General features: G+C 37.2%; 1 protein-coding gene across 4 annotated transcripts; it reads right to left on the reverse strand.

The window, feature by feature from the left end:
* Positions 1-8,683: 8,683 nt before the first annotated feature.
* LOC122012209 (ETO1-like protein 1) lies at positions 8,684-14,095 on the reverse strand. Of its 4 annotated transcripts, XM_042568670.1 has the most exons (8): positions 13,897-14,095; positions 13,612-13,793; positions 13,424-13,502; positions 13,197-13,322; positions 11,377-13,086; positions 10,970-11,261; positions 10,535-10,844; positions 8,684-9,153 (listed from the first exon to the last, which is right to left on the reverse strand). In XM_042568670.1, the coding sequence occupies exons 4-8, from the start codon at positions 13,319-13,321 to the stop codon at positions 8,933-8,935; spliced, it is 2,658 nt and encodes an 885-aa protein (XP_042424604.1). In that variant the 5' UTR covers position 13,322; positions 13,424-13,502; positions 13,612-13,793; positions 13,897-14,095; the 3' UTR covers positions 8,684-8,932. The 4 variants fall into 4 exon arrangements, with proteins under 4 accessions (XP_042424604.1, XP_042424605.1, XP_042424603.1 ...); XM_042568671.1 differs by lacking the exons at positions 13,424-13,502; positions 13,612-13,793 and having other exon boundaries at positions 13,197-13,369; XM_042568669.1 differs by having other exon boundaries at positions 13,197-13,793.
* Between the last annotated feature and the right edge of the window lie 5,747 nt (positions 14,096-19,842).

The raw sequence follows: 19,842 nt of genomic DNA on the forward strand, positions 1-19,842 counted from the left end.
TGCGCGTCGTGCCTTCTCTTATTTTCTTGTTGTAAATTAGATTTAGACTCGAATGTAACTCGAGTTTCAAATTGTAATGTACAAATTGGAGCGGTGGAGGGTCCACACGAGACGGAGTTCCGAGGCGGGCACGAGCAACACAAGGTGGTCAAAGGGAGGAGCTTGGAGAAGCTGTTGACCCTAGGTTGACCAATCGATCTTCTCATTGGCTTGAGAAGATCGTAGTAGGGCCATGACTAAATCACAAATAGATTAATTAATTGCTTGTGTATGTGATGCATATTTAATAAGTAGTTAATTAATTAGTGCCTAACGATTAGATTAGATCTAAGTCGTGCACATGATGCACCCTTGCGATTAGATTAGATCTAAGTCGTGCACAAGATGCATCCTTTTTCGATTAGATTAGATCTCAATCGACTCAACTCTAATGCCTAACCGTGCCGTGATACCTATCACTACCTCGATCACATGTATTGTTGAATCTGCCAAAGCAGAGCAATACATATTATCTTGGTAGGGTACGGAGGGACAATCTTGGTCCCGCCTATCAACGCATGGGTGAATACAAACTCAATTAGATTGAGTATTCATAGTTACTCGGTTGGATCGAGTCAACTATAGACATTCTTCCAATAGTTGGAAAGATAGGTCAATATCACATCTATATTAACTCTCGGGCGTATTAGCCAAAGATAACTCGAGTTCTAATATAAATGCGGATATTGATTCTATAAACAAGAGTTGCATAGAGATGTAATTGGTAATCGTTACCTACCGATCATACTAAGCCTTGGGCGTATTAGCCAAAGCTAACTCAAGGGTTAGTATGATGTGGATCTTGTCCCACAAGAATTATAGAATTCAGTGGGAGCATCATTTAATTAAAGGCCTAATTAAATGATTTTAAAGAATATGATACTTATTTTTGCATTTATTTCTGTTGTAGAATTGCCATGACGTCGAATACGAACATTTTCTCCCTGCGATCTGTCCTTAAGAAGGACAAGCTCAACGGAGCAAATTTCCTGGACTGGTACAGGAACCTGAGAATAGTTCTCACTCAGGAACGTAAACTGTACGTTCTGGAGCAGCCCATTCCGGAGGCTCCTCCTGCCAATGCCCCGCGAGCTGACAAATATGCTTACAAGAAGCATCAAGATGACGCATTAGATATGTCATGTCTAATGCTCGCGACCATGAACTCTGAGCTTCAGAAGCAACATGAGTTAATGGGTGCTTACGATATGGTTGCACATCTTTGTCAACTATATCAAGGACAAGCAGGGCACTAGAAGAGGAACTTCACAGGATACCTGGAAGATCTTAACGAGAAGAGAAATAAGATTTCTACTTCAGGTATAAATGTTATAGAAGTCAACCTCTCTATTTCTTCGTCGTGGGTATTAGATACCGGATGTGCTTCGCACATTTGTACTAGTGTACAAGCACTGAGAAATAGCAGAGCATTGACAAAGGGCGAGATAGACCTACGAGTAGGCAATGGAGCACGGGTTGCTGTTGTTGCTGTAGGGACTTATTTTCTATCTCCACCCTCTGGGCTTATACTAGAGTTAGACGATTGTTGTTATGTGCCTGCATTGACTAAGAACATTATATCAGTTTCTTGTTTGGACAAGAAAGGATTTTCGTTTATAATAAAGAACAAATGTTGTTCTATCTATTTAAACGATATGTTCTATTGTAGTGCACCTCTGATAAACGGACTCTATATTCTAGATCTAGAGAGCCCTATCTATAACGTTAGTACCAAGAGGTTCAAATCGAACGATATGAACTACACCTATCTCTGGCATTGTCGCTTAGGTCATATAAATGACAAGCGCTTATCCCAGCTTCATAAGGATGGTTTGCTGGACTCATTTGATTTTGAATCATATGAGATATGCGAGTCATGCCTACGAGGCAAGATGACCAAGACTCTTTTTAGTGGGCACAGTGAAAGAGCGACTGATTTGTTAGGACTCATACATAGTGATGTATGTGGCCCTTTCAATGTCGCTGCTAGAGGCGGTTATAGGTGCTTCATCACATTTACTGATGACTTCAGTAGATATGGTTATGTGTATTTGATGACACATAAATCTGAATCCTTTGAAAAGTTCAAAGAATTCAAGAATGAAGTACAGAACCAGCTTGGCAAGAGTATTAAGATACTTCGATCAGATCGAGGTGGTGAATACTTAAGCCATGAGTTTCGTGACTACTTAGCTGAGTGTGGGATTTTATATCAACTCACTCCTCCTGGAACACCACAGTGGAATGGTGTATCCGAAAGGAGGAATCGTACCTTATTAGATATGGTACGATCTATGATGAGTCACACAGATCTTCCGACATATCTATGGGGATATGCTCTAGACACGGCAGCTTTCATTCTCAACCGAGTTCCATCCAAGGCCGTGATAAAGACACCATATAGGATATGAACTGGGAGAGATGCCCAGGTGTCTTTCATGAGGATTTGGGGTTGTGAGGCTTACGTACGATGTCAAGTCTCAGACAAATTAGGACCCAAATCCGACAAGTGCTATTTCATCGGATATCCCAAGGAAACTAAGGGATATTACTTCTACATTCCCAGTCAGCACAAGGTAGTTGTGGCAAAGACTGGGGTCTTTCTAGAAAGGGACTTTGTTTCTAGAAAGACTAGTGGGAGCGCGTTCGATCTTGAAGAAGTTCAAGATGCGAACAATAGCACTGATGCCTCGATGGAAGTTGAACTGGAACCACAAAGTGTTGTGGATGATGTTGTTCCACAAAGAGTTGAGGAACAACAACCAGTTCAAGTAGACATACCTCTTCGCAGGTCTGATAGGGTACGTCGTCAGTCTGAGAGATATTCATTTCTCTTGTCTGACCATGATGACGTTATGCTCATAGAGGATGAGCCTATCACCTATCAGGAAGCTGTGATGAGACCAGATTCCTATAAATGGCTAGAGGTCATGAGATCCGAAATGGAGTCCATGTACACCAACCAAGTATGGACTTTGGTTGATCCACCTGAAGGGGTAAAACCCATTGGGTGTAAGTGGGTCTTTAAGAGAAAGACTGACATGGATGGACTTATTTATAAGGGTCGCTTAGTAGCTAAAGGTTTTAAGCAGATTCATGGTATTAACTATGATGAAACCTTTTCTCCAGTAGCGATGTTTAAGTCTATTCGGATCATGCTTGCTATTGCAGCCTACCATGACTATGAGATATGGCAGATGGATGTCAAAACTGCGTTTCTGAATGGAAACCTACTCGAGGATGTGTACATGACACAACCTGAGGGTTTTGTAGATTCACAGCATACTAGTAGAGTATGCAAGCTGCATATGTCCATTTATGGACTAAAGCAAGCTTCTCGGAGCTGGAATCTTCGATTTGATGATGCAATCAAACAGTTTGGTTTCATCAAGAACAAAGATGAACCTTGTGTCTACAAGAAGGTTGTAGGGGATATAGTTGTCTTCCTCACATTGTATGTGGATGACATACTACTCATTGGGAAGGACATCCCTATGCTTCAGTCTGTCAAGACCTGGCTAGGGAGTTACTTCTCAATGAAGGACTTAGGTGAGGCATCCCGCATTCTAGGGATACAGATCTATAGAGATAGATCTAAGAGATTGCTTGGCCTAAGTCAGAGTACATATATTGACAAGGTACTCCTTCGGTTTGCCATGCAGAACTCCAAGAAGGGATTTCTGCCGATGTCACATGGCGTGAGTCTTTCGAAGACTCAAAGTCCCTCTTCTAGAGAGGAGAGAGACCGCATGGATCAGATCCCTTATGCCTCAGCCATAGGATCGATCATGTACGTCATGCTATGTACTCGACCTGATGTCTCGTATGCTTTGAGCATGACGAGCAGATACCAGTCAGATCCAGGTGAAAGTCACTGGATAGCGGTCAAGAATATTCTTAAGTACTTAAGAAGGACTAAAGAATATTTCTTGATATATGGAGGCAATGATGAGCTAGCTGTAAAGGGTTACAGTGATGCTAGCTTCCAGACCGACCAGGATGACTATAGATCGCAGATCGGGTTCGTATTTTGCATTAATGGTGGCGTTGAGGTGGAAGAGTTCGAAGCGGGATACGATGGCGATTCTACAAGCCGAGTACATTCTTGCATCGAGGCAGAAGGAGGCGGTTGGATCCGCAAGTTCATCACGAACTTGGGGTGGCTCCATCTTGACCCCATTGAGCTCTATTGTGACAACAATGGAGCTATAGCACAGGCGAAGGAACCTCGCTCATACCAGCGGACCAAGCATATACTACGGCGCTTACATCTCATTCGAGAGATTATCGATAGAGGAGATGTGAAGATTTGCAGAGTACCTACAGAGGCTAACATCGCAGATCCCTTGACTAAGGCTTTGGCACAGAGGAAGCATGATGGTCACACTAGGTCTTTAGGCCTTAGAGCCTATACTGATTGGCACTAGTGCTAGTGGGAGATTGTTAGTTAGAGCCCTAGAGCCAATCATTTGATGATTGTATGGACTCATGTATATCATATTCTTAATAAAGACATTGGTTTTTGGTTATTATGCTTATTTATATTAGTGTCAGATAAAATAAGTATAGTAACGTCCTTGAATAGAACGTTCATACCTATATCAATCGATTAGTTGAATCGATAGTGAGATGATATAGGGAACACTACTCTAAATCATTCCTAGTCGAGTATTAACATTCAGGGACAATGTTAATGCAATAAGACTAGCATGTAGGTCAGTTCGATGACTTGATCTCACAATTCATGGATATAGAGATATAAAGCTGACACATGGGTATGCATTAGAGAATGTATACTGAATGACCCGCCATGAGAAAGTATCATGGATCGTTATATGAGTGTCATATACTTTCTCATGTGGCTATTAGTATGACTATTAGTCCTTTGACCTGAAGTCACCATGGATCCCTACATAAGGAGTTATGTACTTTGGTTTCGTCAAACGTCACCCGTAACTGGGTGGACTATAAAGGCGATTACCGGGTATGTAACAAATTATGCAGAGGGATGTGAGTGATGTAGATGTGATCTATCCCTCCCATATGACGGGAGCGACATCAATATTCTTGATAGAGTGAGACCACTAAGTGCATGGCCATGCCCAAATGAGTCAACATTAGATGTTGAGCTCATTTGATCGAGTGAGTCTACTTGGAGTTCAAGATTTAGATTGATTAGAGGATGACACGGTCTATGCCTCATATTGATCAATCTAGATGTCTAGGATAGAAGGAAAATGTCACATATTGTGAGGAGTCACAATTAGTAGTCACAAGGTGATGTTGGATCTTAACATTTCTTGTAACTTGGGTAGCAATAATGTATTGCTAGATGCCGCTCATTGCTTATGTTTCTAAAAGAGTTTAGAAACATTGCCAACGTTACAAGAACCTATTGGGTCACACACAAAGAACATGTGGATGGAGATTAGGTTCATATGATGAACCAATTGGATTAGGTTCATATGATGAACCAATTGGATTAGGTTCATATGATGCACCAAAGATTGGATTCAAAATTAGACTTATTGAGTTAAACTCAATTAGATTCAAATGTTGAATGAGTCTAATTTAAATTTGATTCATTGGGTCAATTTATATTAATGAATTAGATTCATTAAATTAAAATTGACTTGAATCAAAGGTTGGATTTAACTCAACAAGGAAGAGAATTGATCAAGTTTGACTTGACCAAATGGAAGTTGAAACATCAAGTTTGACTTGATGTCTTGCCACATCATCATGAAGGTTGACTCATCCTACTTGGCATGACCAACCTAGCCACATCATTAGCCACATCACCACCTCATAATGGTATGCCACCTCATTGGAGGTTACACATCCAATTGGTTTTAATGTGATCGGCCACATTAATGAGGGGCTTTATGGTGTGGCCGGCCACACATTAGATGGTGTGGAGGTTTTTGTTTTGGGTATTGATGTGGTGTCATTATTTCTTCTTCTTCCTTGGGTTCTCCTCTCCTCTTGAGTTGCTGTGGTCGTGGCTATCATGGTGAGGAGAAGATGTTGAGTTGTTTCCAAGAGCACAAGGGAAAGTGAAGGTCATAAAGGAGGGTACTAAAGGAGTGTATGTGATTCTCTCTTCTATTTCTCTCTTTTCTCCTTTTTGTTCCCATCCGAGAGCTCTAGAAAAGTGCTAGCACACTTGGGGCTCTCTTCTCCATCTTTGAGTGGTAGAAGACCACTCCTTGTTCGTGTGGATATCACTAGAGGAGTGTCTACATTGACACTCTCGAGATCCAACGCTTCCTTGGACGAGCGGGACTATACGAAGGGCACGCTTCAAGGGTAAACTCTTAACATATAGATCTAGGAGTAGATCTAAAATTATGAAACTCGTACTCGTATTTTTCGTTTGGTTTTCCTTGCACGAGATCCGTGGCTTGGGCGATTCGGGGTTTCCGCGACGCGAAAAGCGGTTTTCGCGGCCCGAAGAACCCAACACTACTACAACTAAGTTGTCACATAGTTATAATAGTTATGGTTCCATAGCTGTTACATTATGGAAAAAAAATTTAAGAGAAATTATTCGGAGCTTCTGAAAATAATTTAAATGACACTTTTTTAACTTGAAATTTTGTTGTTACGGGTCCCACCTTATAACAAGTTGTAAATATCTGAATAAGTTTCAATTTGATATATTATACGCTATGTGGTTCAATCCAAGTTAAAAATTATGACCTCTCAATATTTATCCAGTATAGACATTGTATCGACTATAAAATTATAATTGCTACAATTATATAACAACTTAATTGTAACAACTATAAAATTGTACCTTCTACAACTGTGTGACAACTCAGTTATAGTAGTTATGAAATTGTAATTGATATAATTATAAGTTCAATTTTAAAATATCGTAACTTTTGATTCAGATTAAACTACGATACGTATAATATATAAAATCGAAATTTATTCAGATATATACATCATGTAGCTCAACTCGCGTAAAAAATTATAACCTTTCAAAATTATCTCTTGAGCGCAGGCCTTTAGATTTGTTGAAAATTATAAGGATTAAGGGACCAACTTGTCAGGGACTTACTATTTGGTTATTCTTTCTGTTTGTTGGTAGCGATTTAATTATGTTCGTATGGATCCTTCAATGAACAAACACATGACAGTGTGAGGTTAAGTACAGATAGTTGCTTCTCGAATTCATTGTTTAATGCTTATACATCACACTAGTCGAATTCTGACCAACAAACAATAGACATTAAATCAACCAAGTTTAGGTCCCCATGGATTAATATCACTTTAATACCATTAATACTAATATCGCTTTAACATCGATACTCAATATCAATGAAGTGGATGCATGAATCCGCTGCTTCAAACATTCATAGATCATATTTAATAACCTTTCGATCGAGTTAAACTTAATTTGGACTACGATTTGACAAAAAGAGTCAAAGTTAGCTGGTGGGTGGGCATCGTAATCCAAGAATAAAGACATAAGAAGACTATATATATTTAACTACACCTTTGTCAAATCAAAGTTTGAGTATTGAATGCTTTATTTGCTTTAAAGATAGCTTTTATGTGGTGTTAAGGCAGTAGATCTCTTTGCATCGTATCTTCTTTATTAAAATCATGACTTTCCTATTGTTTCAAGTGTTGGGTCGATTGATTTAATAATTTTTGCCAACCAAATGAAGTTTTAACTTGATCGAAAGGTTATTAAATATGATCTATGAATGTTTGAAGCAGCGGATTCATGCATGATGCATCCACTTCATTGATATTGAGATACCCATGTTAAAGCGATATTAGTATTAATGGTATTAGAGTGATATTAATTCATGGGGACCTAAACTTGGTTGATTTAATGTCTATTGTTTGTTGGGTCAAAATTCGACTAGTGTGATCTATAAACATTTAAACTTAAAATTCAAGAAGCAACTATTTGCACTTAAGCATGCACTGTTGTGTGTGTTCATTGAAGGATATGTAAGAGGTTCCCAAGGCATAGCATAACGGGGTGCATGATTTCGTGATCGAGAGATTCAAGATTTGATCTTCGGGATGTCATTACCTGAGATTAACGTCTCGACCATGCGTTTTCATCTGTGTATCTACATTTACTTTCCTCCATATTCATGAGACCGGCTCTAGAGGGACCGCTGATATGATAGTTCCACATTTATTGAAGGATATGTAAAAGGCCCACGAGATGACACATAGACCTCACTCTCAGATCGATTCTCAATGAATACAAAATATCTTGTAGATTATCTCAATCCTTCTCAATTCTTAACTAATAATCAGATTCCTATCTTGCCTCATACATCATTGCTCGGGTTAGTAATCATCTATGATTAACAGACTATGAGAGATATTTCAAATGAACATTATCACCTTTTACCACCAAGAGATTTGTAAGAACTCTGTGATTTAGCTCTTTTTCAAAAACCACCCTAGAGAAAAGCCTATGAGATAACAATTTCACCTTTTTTTTATTGCCAATTAAAGGATCTATAAGAAAGAAGATAATGAAATCACCACCAACAAACAGAGAGAATAACTAAATACTAAGTCCCTGACCACTTGGTCCCTTAATCCTTATAATTTTCAACAAATCTAAACCCCTATGCTTTGTACTTGTTGGGGCATTCCCAAAACATGCTAAATAAGATTCATTAAAATCAATAAACAGGTAAATCCATATCTACTATGGTTTGCCTCTGAACTTTCATCTCATTCGGACATACCAAAATTTGTGAACAAGCAGCTACAATTCTACAAACATGCACAGAATAACTTATCCTAGAGCACAATGATTGTACAGGACTATTGCAAAGGAGAAGGAAAAAATGCAGATGATCCAGGCTGTAGTTCGGTGTGCAGCTGCATGGATCTGGTGTATTATGTGTCATGGTTCTTGGCTGTTCACACGTTTATGGAGCTCCAGCATTTCCTGGTGGTTGGGATCTAATGAAAGTGCAGCACGGCAGTCTCGGAGGGCACTGGCAATATCCCCAATATGTTCGTAAAATGCAGCGCGGAGGTGCAAGAGGTGGAGGTCGGCCTTGAAAGCTATAGCTTGAGTCAACTCAGCTATTGCTTCTTTTTCCTTGTGGTTGTCCATCAGCACTGGAGACCATTGATAGATAAGATTCAGATGTGAGCAGAATAAGTTAGCACGGTAGGGACACAGAGATACTGGTGATAGAACCCAAAGCGCTATCAATTGCCAATATGATGCAAAAATGAGTGGACGAGCTAGAAACAAAAAATTATGCAAAATAAATGGGACCATGAGGGCAGAATAACCATGATGAGAATCTTATATCTGAACACAGAAAACAAAACAATATTATTCTTGCTAATTATTCTCACCTATCATTAATTGTTCTTAATCTAAATCAATCTAATATAGATGCTGACTTGCTAAGCAAATTTTCTCTCTCTCTAAATCTCTTGTAATAATAGTATGAGGCTAAAAAAACTCTCTACAAAATTAATGTGCTGACCAGTGACCACCCTTAGATATTGTCATCTGTCAGTTAATTTACCTATACAAACTAAGCACAGAAATGGTGATGTCTATCTAAATAATGGTTATGTATAAAAACAACAATTGCACAATGGTATTGTTTGGATAAACACAAAAATTAATTGTACTTAAATAAATAAAATGATGTATGCATGTGTGCAGCACATTTGGTTTAAATTCCTGGATATCTCCTTTTCCTAACAGCCCCGTCAGGACACCTACAGACCAACATCATGTGAGATGAGATACAATCCACCCAAATGGAGCCAACCACCAGTCCTGATCTTCAGTACCCATATCAATGCAAATGCCATTTTTCCTATCTATTGATAAAAAAAAGTAAATAGCACCATGAGTCATATTTGGCCTTGAACAATAAATATCGAACCGGTGATGTGTGTTTCCAGCACAATAGGTTCATTGGTGCCTTGATTTTTTTCATCAAAACATGTCCTCCCTTTAAATCTCTACGAACACCTGTTTAAGATGGTACCTCTTGGTATATAGCACATAAACTAGATGAAGGATGCCACCAAATATGAAGCATGTCAAACATCAATGACAGTTCACACAATGCTAGTACTTTGGCTCTCACGTGGTATCATGGAAATAAATTCAAAAAGGTCCAATCAATAACCACAAATGTTTTAAAGTCGCCAAGTTATGCTAGAAAAACATTACCTGTTAATTATCAATTAATTGATTAGCCTAGATTTAACAGTTAAATGTTCTTCCACAAGATTTAGCCTCCTTTAACTAAATAATTTATTTACTATCCATTTAGTATTTTTCTTTAGATGCTGATTACTCGTTTCAAGCTAGATAATCACACTAATTCCAAAGATGCATGATGCTTATGGATAAATTTTCTTATTTATTTGTTGTATAAAGATTTTCATGAAGAAAATGTTTGCAAGAGATTTTTTTAAAAAGCAAGATCATAAGAAAAGAAAACAAATGAATGTGGAAGAATCTAACCTGCTGCTCTGTATCTATAAGGATAAACACGCAAAGGATCCAACTGAGTCACCATTTGCAGATCCTCTTTAGTATGTTCACGTTCACAATATTCAGACCTTTTCTCATATGCTGATGCATTGTTTCTAGCCTTCTCTATTAATTTGGTCATTTCCTCATATGCAGCCTTTCTGTCATTCTTAAGGAAATGAACTCGAGCAAGGCCTTGATGTGCCCGAGTGTGCTGGATTTTAAGGGCACTGATGTAACAATCGGCTGCCATATCTATATTCCCAGAGTCAACATATACACTGCCAAGATTGTTCAATGCCTGCAAAATGAGTGAATGAATTAGAAGGGCAATAATAAACCCTGAGTGACTAAATTATTCAATCCATTAAGTGAACAAAAATTTTATTAAAAAATGCTAGATAATTCAGAATACAAGGGTGTTACCTGGCCCTTCCGAAGCCTATCCGAAGGGCACTTTAATGCATCTTCTAGAAGTGAAACAACAGTGGCAGAACACGAAGGATCAAGACTTGAATCTGCCAAAGCATAGGCCTTCAGAAAGAAAGCCTCAAATGATCTTTGAATGGAAATTGACTCCTCAGCTTTACGAAGTCCTTCTTCACAGTGACCAGTATCATATAATATCCAACCTTCATAAACCAAGCGTTCGTGTTCTGTTGCAGCATGTTGGCGTGCTAGCTGCAAGCTGCGCATTGCAGCCTCAGGGCAGTTCAACCTGATTGATTAGAAATGTGAGTTGGCTATATGAAAGAAATCAAGTTTGCCAGAAAGAGTTATAGAAAATGAGTGAAAATTTAGTTGCAATATTAGATACGAATAACAAAATTTACCTAAGCAGGAGCAAAGACTGCCTGAAGTATAACACTCCTTTTGCAGCATCGGATTCAAGCATCTGATAGATTACTGAAAGGGAGCCTATGTCATCTACAGATGACCATCGGTCATATAATTGAAGCCAACAATCAGCAGTAGTCCACTGATCCACATGCTCTCTAACAAGCGTCCGCAGCTGGGAAGCAGGAGCACGTCCTTCAAACATCCGATATTCAGGGGAAAGTGTCAGGATGGCTTGAACATCACAAAGTGCAGATTTATAATCTTCAAGTGCCAGATAGAAGCAAAATCGCAGTTCTAAACATTCTAAAGACAGTTTGAACCCTAATAGCCGATTTATTTCAGCCAGAGCAAGTTTGGCATCTTGTTTTCTCATGAAAGATGCTGCTCGATACATGTATGGGTGAGTGAGAGTAGGATCCAATTCTGTCGCCTTATCAAGGTCTTCAAGCTTCCTATCACCTTCACAATATAAAGCTCTCTCCTGATACATCCATCCTAGTGGTTGATAGGAAGATATTACAGAGCTAAGTTTCTCATGAGAAGAAAGCTTGTCACCTCTGATGTAAGCCAATCTAGCCAAACCAGCAACTGAATAGACATGACCAGCAGTCAAAGCAGCACTAAAGTAGTGTTCTGCTTCACTGTACTCTTTTCTCAACAGTTTCACACAGCCAAGCTGATGAAAGGCGAGTTGCTTCTGCCTAGTACTTGCTGCCGATTCCACCAACTTCTCTAAAAAACATACTGTGACATCCGACTTTGGATTGATATTCATCGTGACTTGACATAACAAACAGTATAGTGCAAATGAAGCATGACCAGCCATGGTTGCCCTTTGTTGCTTGTTGACATTCAAGAAGGTTTTGATAACTTGCTCATCATTCAAACATTGAGGAAGCTCTCTCAAAAGCACTTGCAAGCATGAAGCAGCAAGCACGGGAGCATCTTCTTCCATTGCACATTCCATAAGCTCTACAGCATCTTGCCGTGAAGAAACTAATGATGCCAATTGCCTATCACAAGCATCTTTAAGTTTTTCACAACAGAATGTATTAGCAAATACCATGATCTCCAACAATATTTCAACTGACAAATCATCTAAGTGCTCTTCAACACTGAAGTTAGAGACTGCTCTCATTCCTACTGGTGATATGCCATTCTCTGACAAATCAATAACTTCAAGTATTGACTCTGTGAAGGATCCATTCAGCATTGTATTAAATGGAGCAGACAATGCTGCAATTTTCTGTCTCTCACAAGCTATCATCTCACCCCTGATCTGAAAAAATACCATAGTAGAAATCTGATCAATTTGATAACTACATCGACTGATTGTGTCAACAGTCTTAGAAGGAAACTGAGAGGCAACATTCAGAAGTCCAAATTCTTGTGAGCACTTTCCGCAGGAAGCAAGGAGGTCAGAAATAACTTCTTCCCCTTGTTTCTCGTACCGTAACCATGACGCATATATAAGTTTCTCATGAACTGTAGTAGCATTCTGCCAAGCAGAATGAAGACTTCTTTGGAGCAATTTAGCTTCCCCAAGTCCACGAAATACCTGAAACTGGAGCAAATACAGGTTTGACATTTCTTGTGGAGCGCACCCCTCAAGTTCTTCATGGATCTGAGCTAAGACTTCGACATAATCTACAGGCTTGAATAGAGTGAGAACAGGAGGCTCAGCGACTTTAATAAGAGATTCGCTGTGTAAAAAAATAACAATCAAGCAACTTTTTATTATTTAACTAAAAGACAATAAGAATCAATCTAAGAACAACACCAATAGAGAGAGTGACATAGAACACGATCTTACATGGAGGACGGAGAATATGAAGTAGATTTGTAGAGTTTGCCTCTTTCCACCTGAAGCCACGACTGGGGATTAAGAGCGTGAAGTTGTGTCTCTTTGTAGGACTGTGAGAGGAAGAAATTCCTCATTCTGCATAAGTGAGAAAATATTTCCCAGATCTCCACACTATCCGGATTCTATTTACCAAAAACAAGGAAAAGAAGATTGGATAAAATAGGCAAAAGGAAAACCTTTGACCCACTCACGACAAGCTCTATCGAAGAGGACCTCTATCCAACACTCACGAGCTCGAAAATTGAGCACCTACGTCTAACAAGAAAAAAGGGAAAAGTATTCACAATAAATAAACCCTAGGATTTACAGAACCGAAAAGAAGCTGAGGCAAGACGCCAAATTTTCCCTAATCCCAATTACAAACCCTAGTTCATCACCATAAACCGCCTCGAATCCTTAACGCGAAGCGGAAGTTGTCTCCAAGAATAAGAAAACGAAGCAAAGATGCCTCTTAGTCGATCTAATTCCCAGCGAAAGAAGAAAAATCAGAGCTTGAATGAAGAAGAACGACGAACAGACAGAGAGGGGCCCCGACTGCCGAACATCCTATGAAACCAGACAGAAACAAAGATTTTACGAGATCAATACCCCAAAATGAAGCACCGTTACAGGCAAACAAGAGGCGAATGAAGAGGGGAACCCCACGGACCTTGTTTGGTTCTGACAGCTTCAAGGACACGCTCTCGCGCGCGCAGACCTACAAATATCGAGATCAGAGCCGAATTCAGCGAGGTTGGTGGTGAGAGAAGGGATCCAAGGCCAACCAGCAAATCCCCAATCTGAGCCGAGATTTCGTTGCCGCTTGAGGAAAGAGGAAAAGGTAGCAGCGGCGAGAGTCAGAGAGGGCTAGTGACGAAGGAAAAGATGAATTTATGTTTTATATAGAAAAATAAAATAAAAACAAAGGCATGCTGGTTTTACATATATACCCTTAAATATATAGATACAATAACATATTCAACCTTGTAAGCAATGATTCTCTTTCCAGAATTCTTAAAATTTTTGATAAACCACAAATACTTTTGAGTAGTCATTTTAAAGTATTTTTCCTTTCCAATAATTTGCTTAAAATAAGTGCAAACAATTGGGAAATATTTTTCAAAAATCGATAATTATTAGATGAAATATGATTAAGTCAATAAAAATATACAATTTTCAATTTTGCATCAGTTTTGGATAAACTTTATTTTCCACTGTATTATTTTGACAGCTTATTTAAATTCTGTATTCAATTACAAACCTTCCTATATTAGAATTAAAAAATTAATGAAATAAATAAATTTTATATTTTTTTTATCCTATTATAGAAAATGTTAAATTATCAACGACAAAGTATTATTTTTTATATATTCAAATAACAAACTAAACTAATAACAACACAGTAATGTAATTATTTATAATCAAGGGTGGCCTTCAAATTTATATATATAATTAATTATTATCTTAAATTCAATATCAAAATATTATTAGAATCACCGTTTAGGTATGATTTATTGTCATGATAATTTTAGTTTGATCCGTATTAGTTTTAAAAATTAAAAAGATACCCTTTATTTTTAATGTCGTCAAAAGGTGTTTCATTTTAAAAATATTTTTATTTCAGTATTATTAAAGGCTATAAGTATAACCAGTAGAATATAAAATAAAATTATTTTTAAATTTATCAAAATTATTATAAATGAAGTTTTATTATACTAAAATATTCTTTATCAATTTTAAATCACTTTAAATTAATCAAATTTACTTCAATATTAAAATTATTATAGAAATTATGTTCACTTTAAATTAACAGAATATCTTTTGGTTAAAAAAAAAATCAAATCTGTTTACTTTAACAATAACCGTAATAACAATTATTTTCAAATTTAAATAATATATTTAAATGACGTGTTTTTTTAATAATAATGCAAATAAAATATGCTCTTTTAGTTTTTATCTTAAATCATAAATAAAAAAAAATGCCTCGACGATGAGTCCTTGTTAGCCGACTCAGTTTCTACCAACACTTCACATGGACACTTTTTTTATTTAATTAATTTTCTCCGTCGTTTAATTTATTTTGTCCGCAGTCCACGTCATTGATAATGAAACAAAACTATAAAAAATGATAATGATAATTACGAAATCATGCACAAAATGCGGATATGGCACGGACCAAACCACGCACCTCATTTAATTTTGGATAGCACATCGCTATTTCTGATCGCTTTGGTTGGCTTGCCCTTGTCCATGAGGTTTTTTCGAGTACGTCAGTTTGCAATTTAATGTCCAATATTTGGGAAACATATCACCCTATCTCAATTTTTTTTTTAATGTTCTGCCAACATGTTCATCATCGTATCCGTGCCGCTATGCAAGACTGGACCAATTTTTTATGGTCCAATCTTTATATTGGTGAGGAACAATGACCCTCCACTTATTAACAGGTGGGAATCATTATCTTCCATCAATTCCTTTGTCCCGGTCCAAGAACAGACCAGGATAAGGGGACCAGAGGATCATGTCCTCATACAGGGTACCCACGAGCCACTGTTGACCGCACGTTGCCACGTGGATAGCACGTGACAACTCAATCACTGACGTGTGTGTATATTTTTTGATCTGTTCGAAAATTGTGAAGAACGTTGGTTGAGATGTGGCTCCTCGATTGATTTCGTGAAGACTTGGCTTCGAACTGTAACACAAGAACACATGAGTGTCGGGTCAGGGAAAGGAGTCTCCGGTGTTGGTCCTCCAACGCTCAAGTCAATCAGCAAAATAGTAGAAGAAGATGGAGCAACTGCACCGAAAGCACAAGCGTGAATAATGAATAGTACATACCTCCGTCAGTGTATGGACCCCCTTTATATAGTTCTACAGTATGCGACGTGCATGCTCCTTAAGGCGCGGACACGTTTTTCCAACCATCTTATGAAAGAATATGCTAGAAAAGTGTCTCTGACATTATACCTTATCAACCATGCAAATCTCTGACGTGACCGTAGAAACTTCCGTTGTAGCATGCTGTATTGTCAGCGGCATTACTTCCCAAAGGGATATTATGAGATATGGAAAGGGCCCCACTGTTCGACCGAACGGGGTAGCCGCTCGGCCGAGACTCTCCACCCCAGTCGATCTCAGCTACTCTTCTTCATTGTAGTTTAGTTCGGTCGATCGTCTCTAACCCGACTGGACATGAGCTCCAGTCAGGTCGGTACTCATTTGGTCAGTTGTGCATCATCTGATACTCTTTCTATATGCCGCTATCCGGGAGAGCTGTCTAATTCAATTAGCTTCTAGCCGATTGGGCCTTCAAGCTCGATCGACAGCTGAAGTCGACCTCCTATCGGTCTACTTTTAGTGCACTCGTTGGTTTTCTAATGTTGATCATTTTGACTTTAACCTCTATATTGATCTTAACTTTAGCTTCCACATCCATCTTAGACACGCACTCGATGGGTCCCCTTGTCACCGCATAGCATTATATAATCCTTGCAACATTTTTCATTGGAGTAGGTTTTGGTCATAATAATCTATCGACTTGATGATGTTGAGGTGAGCTTCGTTTTTCCAAACAATGACCATAATTTTCTGAGTTTTAAATAAAATAAAAGCGAAGTGGTTAAAGGCCAAGGTGGTTGGATTATGTGGTTTTGATGTACATTAAAGTAAATTAGGTAGACCAGAACCCTAACTAACATGCAATGCCTTGTCCCAATGATTAGTAGAGTTGTAGTTGGTGACCGAAATTAAGTTTGTGGGTTTTTTTTTTTAAATAATAATGTATTATCTATGATTAAAAATGGCTAAAATTAATGATTTAATAAATGTTTGGCTTAGTCAAGGAAAATAATGACTGTGATTAAAATTCGAATTGCATATAAGGGCAGAGCTGAAGGCTTGTTTCTCAAACGAATAGATAAATTAACATGAGTTGATAGATACAGTCTTATTTATTTTATTTATGTATGAAAAAAAAAGAATGAAAAATGAAGTGATAGGTCTAACTGTTCGTTTGTTCTATTTTTCTCGTCTATCTAACTCACTTATCTTGCTCAATTTGATTTGTTTGTTCGATTCACCTGCACGAGATTTTAAGGTTGAAATTCAACACGTCTAAATATGTATTCCCCCTATGTGCTATGTCTTAGCTATCTATATTAATAATTAATAATCATTCATATTTTTTTTTCGTATTAATCTAGGGATGGATTGGCGGGACTAGAGGCGAGTGAATCATCTTTTATCACATGTTCAGACTCATCTAGTATCTTCAGGGCGATACGATGGTTAAGACATGAGGTGTTGGTATATGAGATCTTAGAGTTAAAACTCGGTGCGTCCGAGTATACCTTTCCTCATGCCTTAGTCACATGTACTAATGGCTAATAGCCACCTGTGATTTATCTTCTTTGTGTTGACCTAAGAACGGGTTGACGGGGGCGCTGGGGACGAGCGAATCACCTTTTGTCACATGTTTAGACCCATCTAGGTTTACTCGGAGCGGTGCGATGGTTGAAATATGGGGTGTTGCCACATGAGATCTTGTGGTCGAAACTCGGCACGTCTGAGCATGTCTTCCCTCATGCCTTGGCCACATGCACTAATGGCTAGTAGTCACATGTGATTTACCTCCTCCGTGTTAGCCTAGGAATGAATTGGCAAGAGACACTACGGGCGAGCGAAGCGCCTTTTACCACATGATCAGACCCATCTAGTCCCCGGAGATATGGTACAGTACTACAGTAGCAGGGTATACAAATTATCACTCAGGTACCCACGATTCAATCCCCAACTATGATAAATTTCTATGAATTATTTTAACAAAATTCATATTCTCAGATTTAAAAATATCTTACAGTGTTATTTTTTGTAAAATTTATTTTTTTGTAAAATTTTATCATTTTCTCTATCTAAGAAATTTTTTCTGAAATTTATTGAAATTTTATAACTGTTGGTGAAATTTCTATGAATTATTTATCCAAATATAAAATTTTAATATTATTTATTTTTAATTTAATTTTTTAAAATTTAATTTTTATGAAAAATTACTTACGATTATACATTCTCATGATTTTTCAAAGTTAATAACTATTTTTATTTATTTTTTTTAAATATGTTTTTATGCCGAAAAGAATTTATTTCCACTTAAAATAATTTTAATCTTTTGTAAAAAATTTTATATCTACTTAAATATATTTGTTCAACCGTTATAAATTTTTTTGAATTTTTCAAGTCTAAAAACACTTTTTAAATTATCTGCTATTTTAAAAAAAAATTTGTCTTTATCCCGAATTCATTTTTTTTTATATTAATTCACGTTTTTTTTTACCCCTTCCACGTTACTTTTTCAAAATTGTATTTTTACTTTACCTTTATTTTTCTTGGGATCAAAATGGAAGAATTAAAGGTTATAACATTGATATTTTTTTAATAAAAAATACTGTTATTTATGTTTGATTTACCCTAATTACTTTAGTATTATTTATGTTTGATTTATCCTAATTTAATCTTACTGTTATTCATTCCCCCCTCTAACCGACAACGAAGGGGCCAATATAAGTCTTATCAATTTGTGGTCTGATCGACTATATGCTAATTGTCTGAACATAAGTGGAGCATTAGAACTCTCCCATCTGATCGACTCTTAGGTTAGTCGTCCTTATATTGAGGGCCTGAGCATTGAGAAGTGATGAGCTAATCCCTGTTGAAAGTGATACTTTGGCTACTGTCTCATTTTGATTCTAATTATCATTTCATCTTGATTTTAACTGTTACATCACCTCTGGATCCACTCGCAATATATCATATTCCATATACTTGACCAAATTGGCAGCTTGGTTAATCCATATCCCGAACTGCCTAACTCACCCAATTCAATCCATCCATTTAACTTGCTCAGCCTACCTAAACTACCAAACTAGCTTTACTACTATTACATTAGACTACTTATGGGTGGTCCTAGTTGGTCGAAGCTAACTTTAACTGTACATTAGGAGGTGGATGAGGGACCTGATCACGATCGTGCCTATAATTTTCATACTTCCTCTCTTTTGAGCAGTTGGCTCGCGGTCCAAGCACCCCTTCTCCTTTCCAAAAGTATTTTAAAAGTGTTTGAATTTATTTAATAAGATAATTGCATCAAATCAAATTAAATTAAATTTAAAATAAATTAATTGTTCAAATTTGATTTAATTATTTATATTTTAAATTTATTTAGTTAATTATTAAATTTAATAATATAAATTTATTTTTTTATTTTTATTTTTATTTTTATTTATTTAACATATTAATAAAAATTATTGATCAATATTATTTATAAATATTATTCACGTACTTTCTGTTTAGGAACGTTATTCATACATAGATGTGCTTAAATTTATTTATTTCGTTTAATAATTTATTTAAATTTATTTATTTAATTAATCATTCTTTATGTATTAAACGAACTAACGAAGGACTCGTATGACCGTCCAATCGAACAACTGCGGCTCAGAATCGTTGGATCTGTTATTAATCCTCTGCGCGTTCTATTCCAGCCGTATAATATATCTTACGGTGGTTTTTTTCCATTCAGAAGCGGCCCCGCAACAAAATTGAATGCACATAGTTTTCC

Source organism: Zingiber officinale, chromosome 8A (genome assembly GCF_018446385.1).
Source record: "Zingiber officinale cultivar Zhangliang chromosome 8A, Zo_v1.1, whole genome shotgun sequence".
Lineage (NCBI taxonomy): Eukaryota > Viridiplantae > Streptophyta > Magnoliopsida > Zingiberales > Zingiberaceae > Zingiber > Zingiber officinale.

What these genes read in the sequence shown, in the direction of transcription:
- LOC122012209 (XM_042568671.1), bottom strand. Translation starts at nt 13,321, where the DNA reads ATGAGGAATTTCTTCCTCTCACAGTCCTACAAAGAGACACAACTTCAC. An exon ending in CAGTCTTTGCTCCTGCTTAG is followed by an intron (nt 11,262 to 11,376) that starts GTAAATTTTGTT and finishes CTAATCAATCAG; the next exon opens with GTTGAACTGCCCTGAGGCTG. An exon ending in TTATAGATACAGAGCAGCAG is followed by an intron (nt 9,154 to 10,534) that starts GTTAGATTCTTC and finishes AATGGTCTCCAG; the next exon opens with TGCTGATGGACAACCACAAG.